General features: G+C 38.5%; 2 protein-coding genes across 4 annotated transcripts; both read right to left on the reverse strand.

Moving 5' to 3' along the window:
• Nucleotides 1–1,916: 1,916 nt before the first annotated feature.
• LOC146323952 (interferon-induced protein 44-like) lies at nt 1,917–7,168 on the reverse strand. Its single transcript, XM_084723129.1, has 7 exons — nt 6,665–7,168; nt 6,227–6,275; nt 3,993–4,188; nt 3,731–3,883; nt 3,459–3,630; nt 2,676–2,776; nt 1,917–2,133 (listed from the first exon to the last, which is right to left on the reverse strand). The coding sequence occupies exons 1-7, from the start codon at nt 7,143–7,145 to the stop codon at nt 1,939–1,941; spliced, it is 1,347 nt and encodes a 448-aa protein (XP_084579255.1). The 5' UTR covers nt 7,146–7,168; the 3' UTR covers nt 1,917–1,938.
• Nucleotides 7,169–9,387: 2,219 nt separating this feature from the next.
• On the reverse strand, nt 9,388–17,414 carry LOC146323953 (interferon-induced protein 44-like). Of its 3 annotated transcripts, none has more exons than XM_084723128.1 (9): nt 16,873–16,970; nt 16,388–16,413; nt 14,952–15,494; nt 14,826–14,874; nt 13,539–13,734; nt 12,599–12,751; nt 12,327–12,498; nt 10,687–10,787; nt 9,388–10,168 (listed from the first exon to the last, which is right to left on the reverse strand). In XM_084723128.1, exons 3-9 carry the CDS (start codon nt 15,421–15,423, stop codon nt 9,941–9,943), a joined length of 1,371 nt encoding a protein of 456 aa, XP_084579254.1. In that variant the 5' UTR covers nt 15,424–15,494; nt 16,388–16,413; nt 16,873–16,970; the 3' UTR covers nt 9,388–9,940. The 3 variants fall into 3 exon arrangements, with proteins under 3 accessions (XP_084579254.1, XP_084579253.1, XP_084579252.1); XM_084723127.1 differs by having other exon boundaries at nt 9,389–10,168; nt 16,388–16,416; nt 16,873–17,414; XM_084723126.1 differs by lacking the exon at nt 16,388–16,413 and having other exon boundaries at nt 9,389–10,168; nt 16,873–17,414.
• Between the last annotated feature and the right edge of the window lie 582 nt (nt 17,415–17,996).

The raw sequence follows: 17,996 nt of genomic DNA on the forward strand, positions 1-17,996 counted from the left end.
GATTTGTTCAAACATGAACAAAGGCAGAGGTGAGTCAGATTAGAAGTGTGATGTGTGTTGTGTAGGTCACAGTTTGGCTTTAATTCCACCTGCTCCTCAGTGGGTCTGACTCTAATAATGTTTGCTGTGCAATAACTGTCTGACCTACATTAATACATTTCAGTCAATTCATGCTTAATACTGAATAGAAATGAATTTAGGAGTCAATCGTAGCAAGTCTGTCTAGCTTTCCAAATTCTCCACCACATCAAGTCTGACATGCAAGAGTTTTTATTGTCACTGAGTGGGTTTACAATTAGAAATACAAGTTATATAATGTGCAACAAAGCAAACTTGATCATATCTACCAATACAAACATCTGAGAATCAGGGAAGTTGTTTTCCAGACAAAAAAACATTGAATACAATAGAGAAAACAAACAGGGACTGGAGTGACTTAATACCAAAATGTTGTAAACATTTTCAGTTCACACTGTTGGTTTCTGTGTGTTTACTATTGACACTATATGAAATATAAATATGAGAATCAGTACAGACATACAAAGAGGTATCAGAGTCCAAACTGACCATTATCTTTGTGCACATTTGTATGGAAGTCCTGAGAAGCAGGTGAGAAAAAATTCTGGTGATGCAGCTTCTAAGTCAAATATAAATTGTTCTCTCTCCTGTTTCTCTACATTACTTAACATGTAAAAAAAGATTTTGCCAAAATTATCTTTATAAGTTTTTTTTTTTTTTTCTAAATCTGTGAAACAAGTGGAAAAAAGTAAGGAGTTTTTTTTCTTTGTTTCATTGTGTGTTTGTTGTTGTAATACTCATTTTGGCCATAAGATGCTGAAGTGCACCACTATATCATGTTGAAAATATGACTAAAAGCATTCATGTTTTCCTCCTGGTGAGTTTTAATGTCTCCATTCAATAAACACGAGGTCCATATATTGTGTGTTAGGTTATGCAACATTATGGTCTTGTCTTTCTTTTGATTAGAAATTTATTTAATTCTAATGGCAGATGAGCACCGATTAAAATACATTTCTTAGAAAGATTATCAAGGCAAAACATTATTTTCGCCTGTTCTTAAATCATTAACACAGAGAGAAAAGCATTTAGATGAGACTTGGAAAATTATCACCTTTTCTCACTTGCCTCAGAGGATTTCTGTATATTTGTATTTTTTAAGACACTTTTTTAATACGTGAGCATGAATTTGTTATCCTGTAAAATGGCTGAGAGAGTGCAGGCAAGGAGACCAGAGCAAACGAAAAAATGATGTTCTTTTTAGAGAACTGAGATTCACTTATCAGATGTATGCTATTATTTGGTGCCACCAAGGTTCAAATATCATCATTTTTCTCTGAGTACATCAATCAGATATTAGGAAGCAATGTAAATAAGTTCTGATAAACTGCTCTGAACCTGATGTCACTGTAAATTCAATCACATGAAATGAAACAAAAAGATTATGATGCAAAGCTTAATGAAAGCAGTAATATCAGACAATGTTTTAGCTTGTCAGTTTTGTAAACTTGTGATGAAATGTCAAACCCGAAGAGCCAACAATGTACTACAATCTTTTAGATGTATGAATGATTTTAAATAAACTACAGTCCTGAGATTGATGATGTAAAAATTAAATAGCATCCATTATAATGGAATATTTTTCAAATAATATGAACAATTTCTTACTAAATGGGAAAGAAAATTGAGTATTTTGCAGCTGAGGGACACAGTTAAAACGAGGATAAAGCTCACTGAGTTTCTGAAATCAAAACTGGAGGTGCTGTGCAGGTCCAGGATTTACTAAAGACACTACATCTCCCAGCAATCCAGCGGGTACTTTGAAAGGTCAGAGGAGGAGGTGCACAGTGAACCAGCAAAATGAACAGATGCATAGATGGCTCATTGTGAGTGACATTTCATCTACTGCTCAAACACTTCCTATTTTTTGATTTCAGTGTTGCTGAACTGGTCACTGATCTCATCAAAGTAATTGTCAGCGAAGCGCAGCATCTGGATGACGGCGCTGAGCAGCAGGATGTCACAGTTTGGGTCCAACTCCAACTCCTCACTGTAGTTCTTCACTGGAACAACACAGGACAGTGGTACACCGATCCGAGCGCTGACCTCCTCCATCTGGATCACAAAAGATAAAGGTAGTTTGTACTTTTTTTATACAAAGGAGAATTGATCCATCTTTTGTGAAGCTAAATTAGTTTTCATTTGTTGTTTAAACATTGGAAAGCCTGATAGTTACATTGCCTATATTTGTTTTGGTTATGGCTACCTTTTCCAAGACAAAATACCTACTAAACAAAAATAACGAGTAATAAATACTGAATATATTGGTTAGACAACCTGCCATCTCAGTACTCACTTTAACGTTACAGTACATGATGGTCATTAAGGTCTGATCTACCGTGTAAGTTTAGGCCTTCAGGTTTCTTATGTGACTTTGTGGAGTGAAGGACTCAAACAGAAGAAAACAAAGCCTCTCAAATCAGTGTTAAAACATCTTCAGTCCTGCACAAGTCAAGTACATTTGAATCCATCTGAATTATCCATCTTTTCTGCAAATCTACTTAAATCTTTCAACTGAGGCAAAAACTAACAACCCTGCTGTACGACAAATACCCTGGTATTATTGTTCCTTCTGTATAAAGTCCTAAAATTCTTACCATTTGCTTAATGTAGCAGCTCCGATAAATGTTTGTCACATCCTCTGCCACCAAAGGGCAGGCCTCATCTACTTTAGTGAGCAGGACCAGCTGAGGAATCCCTGGAAATACAGAACACAGAACATTTTCAACAGATTTTTGGACATTAGGATCTCAAAATGTTCCTTTTTTAAAAAAAAAACGTTTTTAAAATGCGTTTTGATGTATTTTTAAAAGTCTGAACCAGGGGCGCTTGGACAGCTCAGTTGGTAGAGCGTGCGCCCCGTGTACAGAGGTTTTCTGAGTCCTCTGCAGCGGCCGTGGGTTTGACTCCTGCCTGTGGCCCTTTGCTGTATGTCATTCCCCCACTCTCTCTCCCCATTTCCTGTCATGTTTTCAGCTGTCTTGTCATTAAAGGCATAAAATACCCCCCTCTTCCAAAAAAAAAAAGTCTGAATAAACCAAATACGTAGGTGTGAAAACACCCTTTAAAAAGCATTGATAAAAAGCAGTGATGCATAAAGGGGAGTGAGTTGGCCAAGTGATGAGCATCTGTGCCAGAGCAGAAAATACAGCAAGTCCACACACTTTACCTTTAGCCTGACAGCCGAATACAAAGTTTTCTTGTTGTTTCATACATGCATGGGTGTCCAAGCTCCAGAAGAGCTGGATGAGCTTTTGCCAAGTTTCTCAGGGTTGTATAGCTATGAAACTCTGCACTACCTCTGCTGAAGCCTTGCTAAGCTTGTAATTCAATGTATGTTGCAATGAGCTGAAATTCAGAAAGCTTTCACTTTTACTGACCCATTAGGTTGACTTTTCTGCGGATGGCATCCAGCTTCTCCTGCAGCTTTGTGGGCATGATGGTGACCTTACAGGCATCAGCAACGTAGGCCACACAGTGGATCTTGTCCTTGAGGCCTGGAGACTTACAATAGCTGTGGGCCTCCGAATTCAGAGGAGCAGACGGGTTGAACTGAGTCACACAGGTGAGAGACAGAGGCAGTTTGAGTTAGTACAGCCAAATCAGTGGCTCAGACAATCAGTATCCTGCTCAATATAACAAAAAGCTGTACCTGATAACGGTCTGGCAGATGACCTTTGAGGATGCTACTGATGTCATCTATATCAAGCCCCGCCCCTGTGCTTTCCTCCAATCCCATGGTATCACACAAGATGATTGGCAGAGGTTTTCCTTCACGCCCAGCTTTCAAAGAGTAGGAGCGAAACTGGAGAGTACAAAGCGATGGAGTAAAATATCACAAAATGGCAATGGGCTGGATTTTCCATTTTGAAATCCATCAGTTTAGCAGACATTGTTAAGAGGTAGGAACTAACCTGAGTGGTGAGGCTGGTGGAAGAGCAGCCAGCGATGGCCTGGCTGGTGACGTGGCCTCTGAACACAGAGTTGATAGAATTGAAGAAGCTGGACTTTCCTGCTCCAATAGGACCAATGAGCAGGACCCGAACCTGAGGCACAGAGCTGATTGTAGGTTTGTAGCTCTTAATAGTCTCCATCAGCTCCTTCCTCTTACTGTAGACACAAGCAAAGATACATTTTTCATTTTGTGAAAAGGTTGTGAGTTCTGTGATGTTAGCAGTCATGTTTGCAGGAAAAATATCAAGATTTGTACTGCTAAATACAGAATAGCATAGTATAGTATGGCAAACAACTTAACTGAACAATGTTCCCTTTCCGTTGTATGGGACATTGTAAGTATGGGGATCGTCTCCTTGTGAGATCAGCCTAAAGAAATTCTGTCAACATGCCTGTCAAGGCCAGTGAGACAGTTACATGCAGTCCCCTAGGACTATAAAACACCCTGTACAGTCTCATCCCCTCTGTCTTTTTGCACTTGCTAACAACTCATGTGTTTAGCATGCTAACTTCCAAAGTAGGAATGGCTCCAGGAAATAGCAGGTCTAGCCAGGCTAGCATAGCTAGGATCCCAAATAGTGGCCATGCACCTCTGGATATTCACTGAGTGGATTCAGCTTATCAGGCCAGTGTCTACAATTCCAATCTGATGGCTCACCTGCAGTCTCTTGTCTTATCATAGACTGGTAGAAGAGCTTTTTCCACCCCAAGTCAGAAAGTTTGTTTTCTGTGGCTGGAATGATACTGGATGACACAGTTCAGCAAGGCCACCATAGAGCTCTTTGCCTGAAGAGAAAACATTGTCCTATGTTCTTCTCACTACAGGAGTAGAGTGTGCCCCCTTCAGGTTGGATGCTCTGGCCCATCAGTGGCCGCGGAAACTCCTATACACGTTTCCTCTGGTGGCATTAATCCAAACCAAAGTGGAGCATGTCAGCCCAGTGTTTGCCCCTCACATGGCAGGGTTATCAGAGATCATGGAGATCAGTGCTGGAACCCTGCACAGAGACCTGCCGTCTCAGGCTCAGAAAACAAGAAACTGATGTAGGCTTGGGCGCTATAAAGAGATTACTGTATGCCAGGGTATTCTGAAATCCTGATAATATGATTTTCAGTACCATCCTGAATACAGACACTCCTTTTTACTAAACTGATATGGAGATGATGTATTGTAATGCATGACATACATCACCAGGGGTCAATTTAGGCAAAAAAAACCGACTTTCATAAGAAGAAGAAACATGTCATCTGGAGGATAAAGTGAAAGGACTAACTAGTAAAAAAGACAGAAAATGCCCCCATTTGGGAATTTTTTGGATTTCGTTCCAATGATCCAATGAAACTAGCAAACACTGCAGACTACCAACTGGTGAGCGGAGCGTATTGTAGTGGATATGTAACTTTAGTGAGTGTGAAAGGGGCGAGTGGGATTAATAACTGTCTATGGTGGCAGAGAGTGATGGGGAGTGCATGCTGAGCAGAGGAAAAGGTGAGCAGTGAAGTTGTCTGTTTGGCAGTAAATGTACAGTTTAGGTTAGGAGTTTGTGAGTGAATAAATAATGCAGCTTCTCAAAACCAAAGCAGAGCTCCTGTGTGTGTTGTTTCCTGATTTCAGCTGTTTCACACAAGTTTTCTGATGGCTACATACATTTATGAAATGTTATCGTCTGATGTGATGGCACAGCATGTTAGTCTGTGCTCTCAGCAGGGAAGTGATGTGGCTAGGGCCAGATCCTCTCAGTCTAGTTACAAGGCTGTCTCGGAGTGTGATACTAGGTCCCCACACTGATGGAGAGAAACACGACACAACACATAAGTATGGTAATTCCTCGCGAGGCCAACCTGCAGACCAATGAGACTGTTGCAGACAGGGGAATTACCACCTCATCATCTCATCCCCCTCAGTCTAAACTGCACTTCACTGAGTAAGAAGATGGTGAGAAGCTGACCTGTGTTGTACCTTGTTTCCAAAGCTTTTGCATACACACTGAGTCCATCATAATCAAAAATAGCTATTATAGTACATCTAGTCAAGCATAGCAGCTTTGCATGTCATAGCATTGCAAGTGAAACATTATATTTAAATCTAACTCATTGTACTCCTTTCAGGTCAGTGTGTGTCATACTGTATATAATATATTGTACTATAACAAAGCATGGTGATGGTTTTTTGTGCAGGCTCTATCCATCTTACTCAGATTCCCAGATTATAGTTCTCCATGGCGTCTCAAGTTCTGTGGCTTCTGTGGAAGAGCAAATATAGCTTTTATTAAACAAAGAACTTAAATTTTTATAAAAATATTACCTACACAACTTTGTGATGGGTTTACATGACACATTAACAAATCATGGTATATTTTATCATATTAAAAATCAGCATACAGCTGGTTGCAATCTGCAATCTCACCACTAGATGTCAATAAATCCTAATGGACAGTAAGGCAAAGAGCAAGAAGTGACAACTATTCAACACCCCTAAACTTAAATGCCTAACAGTGTTGGGAGGCCTAAGGGACAGAACCAAAAATTATACACTTATTGATTTACTACAACAAAGACTCAAAATATGTTTGTTTATAGTGAACTATGAACAATAATGATGCTTATATCTGGTTGTTTAGACAGAACTCACCCTCCACTTGATAGACTTCACACTCTGTCAGGTTGAGGTCATTGCCATGCATTTCTGCAGCATTGAAGTTGTAATGGTTTCCAGGATTGCTATAAACTACTGCTTGACTTCCATTAACAAGAACCAATGCTTCTCCAAAATATGGACCAGAGTTACTAATCATTTTTACTGCATTACCAGGACCAGTAACTGGATATTTCAGGAGCTTCTTTCCACTGAAGGTGAAAAGAAAGGCCTGGTCATCACGGACGTACTGTCCAGACTGACTGAAAGGTTGTTTGGTGTAACCTCCAAACATATAACCAGAGGCGTTATAGCCCACAGACACTGTGGGACAGCGGTTGTCACATCGTTGGTGGAAGGCTGCACCGGTGTAACCATGGATGCTGGCCTTATACAGCAGCTGTAGTTTAAGTCTTCCCAGCTGGGAGCAGATTGTTTTCTGCTGGCTCCTGGTTAGTTTGGAGTTCATGGTGGACATTTGGTCTGCTGAAGTGTTTAATGGTATCTAAATACAGACAGAAACAAGGATTCATTAAAAGATAGATATGTAGATTAGTTTGAGCTTGGTTAATCACTGCTGTGAGAGCCAGTGCTAATTACAGATCACAATACAGTACCACCAAAATCATCACAAAACTACAGTACATTCAAGGAATTTACCTCCCCACAATTTCTGTACTGGAACTGGGTGGATCACAAGATACATGAAATGACTTTACATTTCTATATGACTGTTGTGTTTGATGAACTGTTATAAACAGAATGAACACATCGATCGGTCCATTAACTGCTGTTAAACGTATACAATGTAGAACAAATACATTTTTTTATCAAAGTTTAAAGCACCTATTTGTAAAAATCTAGTTTTCAACTCTAAAATACCATACTTTGTTACTTATGTCAAATGTCCAAACTTGAATTAATTGCACTCAAATTAATTTTAGAGTGCTTTTGTTCCTCCTCAGATGTTTCTAAGTTTTATCCCTCCATTTGTTAAAACATAAAAAAATAAAGAGGCACAGATGCTTTAAAACACGTTGAAGCAGAACCATAACTTTCGATTTCCTCTCAGAGACACACATGATTTACCACACCTACTGTGGTAAAGATGGCAGGCAGGGTACTGAGAGCAAATGTTTTTCCATGTAACCCCTACTGTGACATAATAATTTCTTTTAGGATTATTTTAAAATCAGATTAATTATTAATTAATTAATTGGGTGTGTGGCCTCCACCATAATAAATCAATGAACTGTGATCTGTTAGTTTAAACTTTTTATCCCATTACATAACTATTCCTAAATCCAGGCTAAAATCAATAGGTGATGAAAAGAATCACTCTGGACAAGGTCTTCAAAAGTACAAATTCAAGAATTATATAGTATAGAATAGTTTGTTGTACAAACATACAAATGAACTTGGTCACAACTGTGCCACACCTTTAGTTACAAAAAACAAACAACAACAACAACAAAAAACAAAGCCAGAAAATCCCACTGGCTTATTTCATATTAAGAGTTTGACAAAATATGAATCCCTTTAATATTTTCATCCTTACCTCCTTTTCTTCTCGATAGTTAAGGACGGTGACCAGCTACAACAGTAGTTTCTGTCGACGGATGTGTAGACAGGATGTCTGACTGGCAGTTCGTTCCATCTGGCAGAAATCCCGCACTAGAATAGTTTCGCCTTCAAAATAAAAGTGAAGTTTGTCACAGAGTTTGTCTCTGAGTAAAGCAGTCGCACTGATCAGGAGTAGCGCTCTTAGGTTTGTTGTATGCTGAACATGACGTAAAAGTCTCAAGTTCTTACAGTGTGTGCTCCCTCTCTAAAACACAGTTATCTTTTTTAAAGTGAATTTGTGCTCCTTGGATGGTCCCATGTCCCAAGTTGGGAAGTTGTTCTTCTGACTTTGGTTAGTTCATGAGCTTTATTTGTTAATTTTTAATTAATTTTTGGTTAAGTGGATAAAAAAGTGGTCTATGTCTGACAGAGGCTCAGTCATCATAAATTGACATTGTATCCAGTTTTATCCCATAATTTTAAGATACATTTGCCACACACACACACACACACACACACACACACACACATCTCGCAAGCACCTGCTCAACCTCTGCCCTCACTGAGGACTCCAAATCATCAGCTAGGATGCATCTACCCTGGTGAAAGCGGCATCCTCAAAAGGCTCAGTTGTTTACAAGCATGGATGGGATGAGGGTCACTACACAGACAAAACCAAATGGTTTTAATATCCAAATATCCGCTCAGTGGTGGACAAAGTACTCAACCCCAGTACTTGAGTCAAAGTATAGATACTCCTGGTGAAATATTACTCAACTACAAGTGAAAGTTGCTCAGTCAAAATTTTACTTGAGTTAAAGTACTAGAGTAATTGCTTTCAAAAAATACGTAAGTATTCAAAAGTACAAATTACAAAGTACATTTTCTAATATCAATACATGCTGTATTGTTTTCACGATGCATTTACAGAAGCTTGTAACTCTCTGAAACCATCTAATGATGCACTGATGCTTGTAGAACCACTCTGCTACACAAAGCCTATAGCAACACCTATAAAAACTTCAGCATAGAAATACAATAAAAAAAAAATGACAGCTATTGTCATTTCCTGATGTAACTGTATTAAAATCACTGCATAAAAGCAGATTGAAGTTAACTGTAAGGAGTTCTCCAAGTTAAATAACTGAGATTTCTTTGTGTCTTCAGGGGCAGTATATGCATGAATTATGTGGTATTTTTCACCCTGATAAAAACAATCCCACTTTAAAAACATGTAATTATCTCTCTCTCTCTCTTTTTTAATTATAATAACATGAGATTTAATTTTGTCTTTCTCTTGTCGTCACCATTACCGCATTTTGTTTGAATGAAAGAGGGAGAGCTTGCTTGCTCTTCTTACAGAGCGCACCTGAATGATGTATTTCTGCTTTTACATCAATCCCAGTTGTGAGCAGGTACTGTGATTGGTTTCCTTCTGTGAGGAACACAGCGTGTGGCCAACTGCATTTCAGAAAAGAAAAATCAGCAACAAATGACCTCAAAGCTCTGCTTAGCCTAAAAGCGACGAGTAAGGACCTTCCTAGAAATGTAGTGGAGTCAAAAGTACATTGGTCTTTGAAATTAAGTGGAGTGAAAGTCATAAGTTTCCAAAAACAAACAAAAGTAAAACACAGATACTAAAAAACAATACTTAAGTACAGCACTCAAGTAAATGTACATCCACCATTGTATCTGCTGCACAAACACTTGTTATTCTTTGAGTTTGATATTGCAGAATTGGTCACTGATCTCCTCGAAGCAGTTGTTGTATTGGTCATTGATCTCATCAAAGTAATTGTCAGCGAAGCGCAGCATCTGGATGACGGAGCTGAGCAGCAGGATGTCACAGTTTGGGTCCAACTCCAACTCCTCGCTGTAGTTCTTCACTGGAACAACGCAGGACAGCGGCACACCGATCCGAGCGCTGACCTCCTGCATCTGGATCACACAAGACTCAGATCAGAGGAGTTTGTACTTTTTTTTTCAAAGACAACAGAGTCTTTTGTCAACTTTTTTGAAATCACAGATAAATTTGTTTGTGTTTGTCTTTTCAATATTTTAGTGGTTGATATTGTTATTGTTTGTTTTGGTTATGGCTACCTATGATAAGACAAATAACCTTTAAACAAAAGTCAGATGATTAATAAATACTAAATACTGTCTGTTGGTTGGATGTCCTTCCATCTCACTCATATATCGTTCATTAAGGTCTGATCTACCATGTAACTTCAGGCCTTGAGGTTTGTGACTCGAGGGTGTGTAGGACTCAAAAAGAAGAAAATTAAACCCAAAACTACCAATCAAGTACATTGGAATCCATCTGCATTAGATTACACAAACTGCTAATCATCTTAAATCTCTCAATTGAAGCAAAAAACAATACGTTAAAAAACACAACAATCCTTCAATATAACAAATAAATTATTTTCTTCTGCATGAAATCCTAAAATTCTCACCATTTGCTTAATGTAGCAGCTCCTGTACACGTTTCTCATATCCTCTGCCACCAAAGGGCAGGCTTCATCTACTTTAGTGAGCAGGACCAGCTGAGGAATCCCTGGGAACACAGAACATTTTCAAAAGATTTTTAGGCATCAGAATATTGAGGTAACTCTTTTAAAATGCTTTCAAGTATTTTTGTTGCAATTTATTGCTTCTTCTGTATCTGAAGGAAAATTTTAAAGAATATGGATGCCTTGTACAAACTTTACATGAAACACTTTAAGTTTCAAACACAAGTTTGTCCCTTAGCAAATATGCAAAGCAAAATACGAAATCATTATTTGTTGACTTGCTTTGCTAACACGCAGAAAACAAAGACAGAAAGCCAAACTGGACAGAGGTTGAGAGGGCTGCACATAATCCAAAGTAAATTTAACTCAGCAGCCATCAGAAGTGCACGCAAGAAGAAGATGTGGTAAGAAGTAACTGACAAAATAACTGTGTGAAATCTGCTGTGAAATGAAACGTAGATAAAGTAATGAAGAAATATGAAAATAGTAGGGTGACAACAAGAAAGGAGATCGTCAGGAGATCGACAGAAGTCGACAAAAACTGGTGAGTTTCAATAAAACAGTACAGTTGACGTTAACATATGAGGCAGGGTCTTAACATTTGGCTAGCTAGCTACAAGGTGTCCATGCTACTTGCTAACAAGCCGTGCATCGCTCATGGTTTCCAGTCGGTTTTCCTTGTCCTGAAAAATGCATGTCAGTATCTCCTCCTCGTCTTCAATCACCATAAATCCAGCCATTGTCTTATGCTCCACAAAGTATTTCACCTTTAAGGGATTCTTATGGTTTAAAGGCAAAAACTGTTTAGATTGAACAGATTAAACAGTTCATTTTTAATCCTCCTGGACAGGTTAGTTGACATGCCAGAAAGTGTCCGATTGCCAGTTATTGTATCGCCCAGTTTATATAAATCTACAGCTGCACATCTTGTAACTGCAAAATGTTAATCACAATTGTTCTCAAAGAAGTATTTGCAGTTCAGCATCAGCCTCGAAATGTATTTAGTTTTTCTTTTTTCCACTTTTTCGGTTCTTTATCCATTCAATTTTTTTTTCACTCAAACTTTCTATCTTGATTTCAGTTCCAATTATTTGTCGCTTCACCTCTGACATGAGTGGATGGATCCACTTGCCAGGGGGGTGACCACAGCCCTGTACCCACCCTACAGTTCTAGGGCCATGAAGCACCTCAATCACATGGGCTGCCCCAACATCCAGTGGGCTGCAGCCGGCAGATTTTTTTTTTTTAACTTAATTTAATTTCTCAATTATCTTTGTCTGTTGGTGGCCTTGTGGCCCGCTAGCAGTAATAGAAATAAAGTACATACACTGAGGACCCTCTGCAGTCCTCCAAGCCAAGTGCAGAAGAGACTGCCAGTCCAGATTGTGGCTACACAGCCTCAATCACCACGGCAACACAAACTGATGACCCTGATGGATGTCCAAGCAAACATCTGTTCTCTTGCCCTCCACTGCTTCTGCTGAAGCCTCGCTAAGATTGTTGTTCCATGTATGTTGTACTATGTATGTATATTTAGGTGTGTATGTGTTCATTGTAATCATGCAAGACTAATTTTTACTGACCCATTAAATTGACCTTTCTGCGGATAGCATCCAGCTTCTCCTCCAGCTTCGTGGGCATGATGGAGACCTTACAGGCATCAACGATGTAGGCCACACAGTGGACCCTGTCCTTGAGGCCTGGAGATTTACGATAACCGTGGGCCTCCGAATGCAGAGGAGCAGACGGGTTGAACTGAGTCACACAGGTGAGACAAGGGCAGTTTGAGTTAATAAAGCCAAACCAACGGCTCATACAATCAATATCCTGCTCAATATAACAAAAAAAACTTTACCTGATAACGGTCTGGCAGATGACCTTTAAGGATGCTGCCGATGTCATCTATATCAAGCCCCGCCCCCGTGCTTTCCTCCAATCCCATGGTATCACACAAGATGATTGGCAGAGGTTTTCCTTCACGCCCAGCTTTCAAAGAATAGCAGCGAAACTGTGTAAAGTACAAAGTGATGGAGTAAGTTATGACAAAACGAGGACAGGCGTGGATTTCCATTATGAAATCGATAAATGAAACTGAAACCACTGAAGGGACAGTTCACACCATAATCAAAAATATACATTTTTCCCCGGCCTGTAGTGAGTAGTAGTGTAGTAAGAGGCTGAAATCAGAGAATTTTTAACTCTTTTACTTGAAAAATTTCTCAAACCATTTTCTTGATTATCAAAATATTAATTTAGTAATTGATCAATTGATTAATCGTTGCATGATGAAGGAGCTACATCACCGGGTGTAAATTCTGTCACAAAGGACAGAAAAGTTTAAATATTTTAACTTTTTATGGCAGTGTCATCTACCCTTACCATCAACATTTTTCTCTCTATTTTTTCTGTCCTTCGTCCAGTTTGCGGTCTACCGTCTGAATGAATATGTGTGAGTGCAACATATATGGAACTTGGCTTGTGGGGCTCAAAGCACCAAAAAATATGTTGGAAAAAAATCAAAACAAGTATCTCTTTCCAAGAAAGGATGAAACTGCTCACAACAAAGTTTGTGGTTTATCTTGAGTAACCAGGTCATGAATTTTGTAAAGAGACACCATAAACTTGAGCACTTTGAGCACCATAAACGTGTCATTTCATCCAATTATAATTATATATATATATATATGCAACTCACATCAAAAAATCTGGATGGATAAATAGTACTACAGGCCAGAGAAAAAAAAATGTATTTAGGATTTGGTGTGAACTGTCCCTTTTAAGAGGCAGGAACTAACCTGAGTGGTGAGGCTGGTGGAAGAGCAGCCAGCGATGGCCTGGCTGGTGACGTGGCCTCTGAACACAGAGTTGATAGAATTGAAGAAGCTGGACTTTCCAGCTCCAATAGGACCAATGAGCAGGACCCGAGCCTGAGGCACAGAGCTGATTGTAGGTTTGTAGCGCTTTACAGTCTCCATCAGCTCCTTCCTCTTACTGTAGACACAAGCAAAGGTATATTTTTCTTTGTTTTTAGCTGGATTGGTAGAGGGATCTTTTGTACATAGCCAGCTGAACTCAAGTAGAAGTACTGTTACTTTATTGAAATATTATTCTAAACGACCAGTAAAACAACCCTTACTAAAACAAATAGTTAAGTATGTAGTGTTTTTCTCAAAAACGCCTACTGTGACTGTTAGGGGTCCTCATTGCATGACGGGCAGTTTGATAATGTAACACTTTATTTGGAGGAGTGCATAAAACTTTCATAACACTTAGCCATGTCGTGACACCAGTAATAAACTCTCTTTATGAATGTTTATGACTCCTGCCATGTGTCAATTGGTCAATTACGTAATTTCTGTTGCAAAGCTAACATTGTTTGAGATGCCTTTGTTTTGCCAGCTGGGTTTGACTATGATGGGTTTGGCTCCTGGCACCTCGGGGCTGAGTCAGCAAATCAGGCGGCTATCTCTACAGCTAATCGAGCTCACTAACCATCACCAGCTACAGATAACAGCGGTTAGCCTCCAAACCTGGGCCTGTGGCAGCGTTTTATTTTGGGTTTTTTTTGCCCATATGTCATGGTTTTCATTGGCCTGTTGGCGCTCAGACAGCCTTATTGGCTAAAAGAAATGCAGATGAAAGGTATGGATATTAATTCAAATTATTGACCTACTACAGTGGTGATTTGGAAAGTAACATAGATTATATAGTACGATGAATACTTGAGTAAGCGTAAATCTTTTAGATTTGAGAAAATACTTAAAGTATAAGTACCCTAAAAATGATTTAGTGTAATTTGAGTAGTTATAATTCACTGTTTCCACCTATGAAAACAGTTTAGCACAGAATAGCATGGCAATTTTTTTCATCCTAATATAAAATGGCTGATGTAGTGTCTTGTCCAGCAGAGCAGAATTGTTTGACATGGCACATGAAACACATTCATTATTACATCTATAAGATTAACACACTGTACTATTTTCTCAGATCATCAAATTGTGTCATACTGTGTATAGTATATTGAACTATACTAAAATGTGTTAATAGCATTGTGTGCAGGATAGTGGGTCTATGCATCTTACTCAGATTCCCAGGCTACAGTCCTCCATGGTGTCTCAAGTTCTGTTGTTTCTGTTCAAGAGCAAAAATAAGTCAGTGGCTAACTCACATTTGAAGACTCAAAATATGATTATTTATGGTGAACTCACCCTCAACTTGATAGACTTCACACTCAGTCAGGTTGAGGTCGTTGCCATGCATTTCTGCAGGATTGAAGTTGTAATGGTTTCCAGGATTGCTATAGACTACTGCTTGGCTTCCATTAACAAGAATCAAGTCTTCTCCAAAATAAGGACCAGCGTTATTCATCATTTTCACTGCATTAGTGGCTCTGGTGGCCTGATATTTGAGGAGCTTTTTTCCACTCAAGGTGAAAAGAAAGGCTTGGTCATCATGCACGAACTGTCCAGACTGACTGAAAGGTTGTCTGGTGTAACCTCCAAACACATAACCAGAGGCGTTATAGCCCACAGACACTGTGGGACAGCGGTTGTCACATCGTTGGTGGAAGGCTGCACTGGTGAAACCGTGGACACTGGCCTTATACAGCAGCTGTAGTTTGACATTTCCCAGCCTGGAACAGATTGTTGTCCGCTGGGTCTTGGTTAGTTTGGAGGTCATGGCGGACAGTTGGTTTGCTGAAGTGTTTAAAGGATGCTGAATGAAGCTTAGATGTTGTCTGACTTTGGTGTCTAAATAAAAGGCAGGATATAGATGGAAGATTATTAACAGATTCTTAAGAAAAACACAAATTGTGGCAAAGATGATTCCAAACCAGCAAGTAGATTAGAAGTGGGGGGTGTTGTGTACATCGCGACAGTGTGTAAAATGTAAATAAAAACAGAATGCAATGATTGCAAACTGATAAAGTTTTGGAAAATATACACTCATTCTGAATTTGCTTCCTGTAACATGTTCCAGGTGAACAGGGGCATGTTTACTGTTGTGTTACCACACCTTTTCTTTTAACAACACTCAGTAAGTGATTGGTAACTGAGAACAATAATTGTTGAAGTTTTGAAAGTGAAATTCTTTCCCATTACCCATCGATTTTTACTACTGTGTACAAAGTACGAAATGTTGAATTGGTAAGAGACCTTCTGATAGCAATTCTTGGGATGAAACCAGATGTACTTCAGAAGGGGACACATGTATTTACAATTATTCACAAATATAACAAAGAGTGCTAAAAGAAAGCAATTACAATAAAACAGCATAAAAAGAAACACAACAAAAACGTAAAAACAACAGAGGATCAGGGATAAGACAACTATTCAAACATGTCAAACGCTAATTAAAATTAGAGGTTACTTCCTTGTTACGTATTTCTGGACTGGAACCCAGTGGATCAAGAAACATTACGTTTTTTTGTATATTCCTACATAAATGTTGTGATTGATGAATTGTGTTTGAAACACAATGACCATACTAACTGCTGTCATCAAATGTATATATTGCAGACATGTTCTGATTCTTCCTTTGATTTACCACCTAAATACTTGAGCTGTCCTTTACTTGAATCAAATGTCCAATCTTGATTGATGCAATCTTTAAAATAGAACATAAAGCTGCACTTTAAATTTACCTTAGATTGCTAATTTCTTCATCTGTCTTCTTGGTTTCATTTTTCCAATTGTTGAAACATGCAAAAATAAGAAAAAACAAAAACAAACAAAAAAAAAACATCATGCATATTTCTTTAGCAATATGCGGTAATATCACTCGGACACAAATTACTCCCAGACTCATAAAATAATGAATCAAAACATTAAAACAAGAAAAACAGGTTTGCCACACCTTGTTATATGTAAATGGTAAGTTTCGGTTTGCCATCCGACTGACAAAGAAATATTTTTCCATATAGATCTTCTATAGTCTTCAAAATAAATTACACAGAATGTAATAGTTTGTTGAACAAAAATAAATAAATAAATAAATAAATAACTTGATTAATTCACAACCATGATGCACCTTCAGTCACAAACATTATTAAAGTGTTAAAAATCCCACTGGCTAATTTAAGGCTACATTTTGACTAAACATGAAACCCTTTAATATTTTCATCCTTACCTGCTTTTCTTCTGGATGGTTGAGGAGAGTGTTTAGCTTTAAAAGCAATATCTCCTAAGAAGAAAGGGAGGCCAGGCAGGTCATGTGCCATCAGGCAGGGCTGGAAGAAATGAAACTAGAAGTTTCCTGACTAGAACAGTTGTAGTTGGGAAATCTGAACATGATTCAAGTCTCTTGTGTGTGTGATGCAGTGTAGCTCCTCCTCTGAACACACCTTCACCTTTGGACTTTTACAGTGCATTCTCATGCTGCTCCCAGTATTATGTAGTGAGTAAATAAGTATGTGGTAAGATCATAAATCATAAATCAGCAACAAAAATTAGGAAAAGAAAATTTACAAAGTAATGAAAGGTCATCAATATAAATGGTCCCAAAATGGATCTTTGTGGTATACGACACTGTATTAACTATATCTGAAGCACAAACATTTATATTAATTCAGACCTCTTCCTTTGAAGAAAGACAGACTGTATATGACAAGTATGGTGATGGTAAGGACTGGGGGTGTCACAATATACTGGTATTGACGATAATTGTGATATTTAAAAATTACAACTATTGATATCATGTTAAAGGGACAGTTCACCTCAAAATCCAAAATACATATTTTTACCCCTGGCCTGATGTGCTGTTTATCCATCTAGATTGTTTTGGTAGAGATGTCTGCCTTCTCTCCAACATAACAAGACTAAATGGCACTAAAAGTCCTGCAGTGCTCAAAGCGCAGAAAAAATAAATTTGAAAAATTCAAGACCAGTGTCTCTTTCCACAAATCATGACCAATGTAGATGACAAACAACATGACAGATGACAACAGATTGTAATTCTGTAGATTCTATATTAAATAAGATTTCAACTTATTGTCTACGACCCAAACGAGTAGAGTAGAATAGTAGAATAGTAGAATACTAATTTCTGGATGTACAATTGTTATATACTACTCCTTTAAGTGTATTTGTATTTTCTTGGGTACCTTTGTACAGTTATGGTCAAATAAAGAATCTCTCTCCTCCCCACACTTGTATTTTGAGTTTAATTAATTTGCCACAAAAAGAGAAAAAATGCACAATAAACAAAGTTAAAGTGAAAATCTGATATTGTGAAACCATTAGTCCAGACGACCT

The sequence above is a fragment of the Lutjanus erythropterus genome, chromosome 7, assembly GCF_056507025.1.
Source record: "Lutjanus erythropterus isolate fLutEry1 chromosome 7, fLutEry1.hap2, whole genome shotgun sequence".
NCBI lineage: Eukaryota > Metazoa > Chordata > Actinopteri > Lutjaniformes > Lutjanidae > Lutjanus > Lutjanus erythropterus.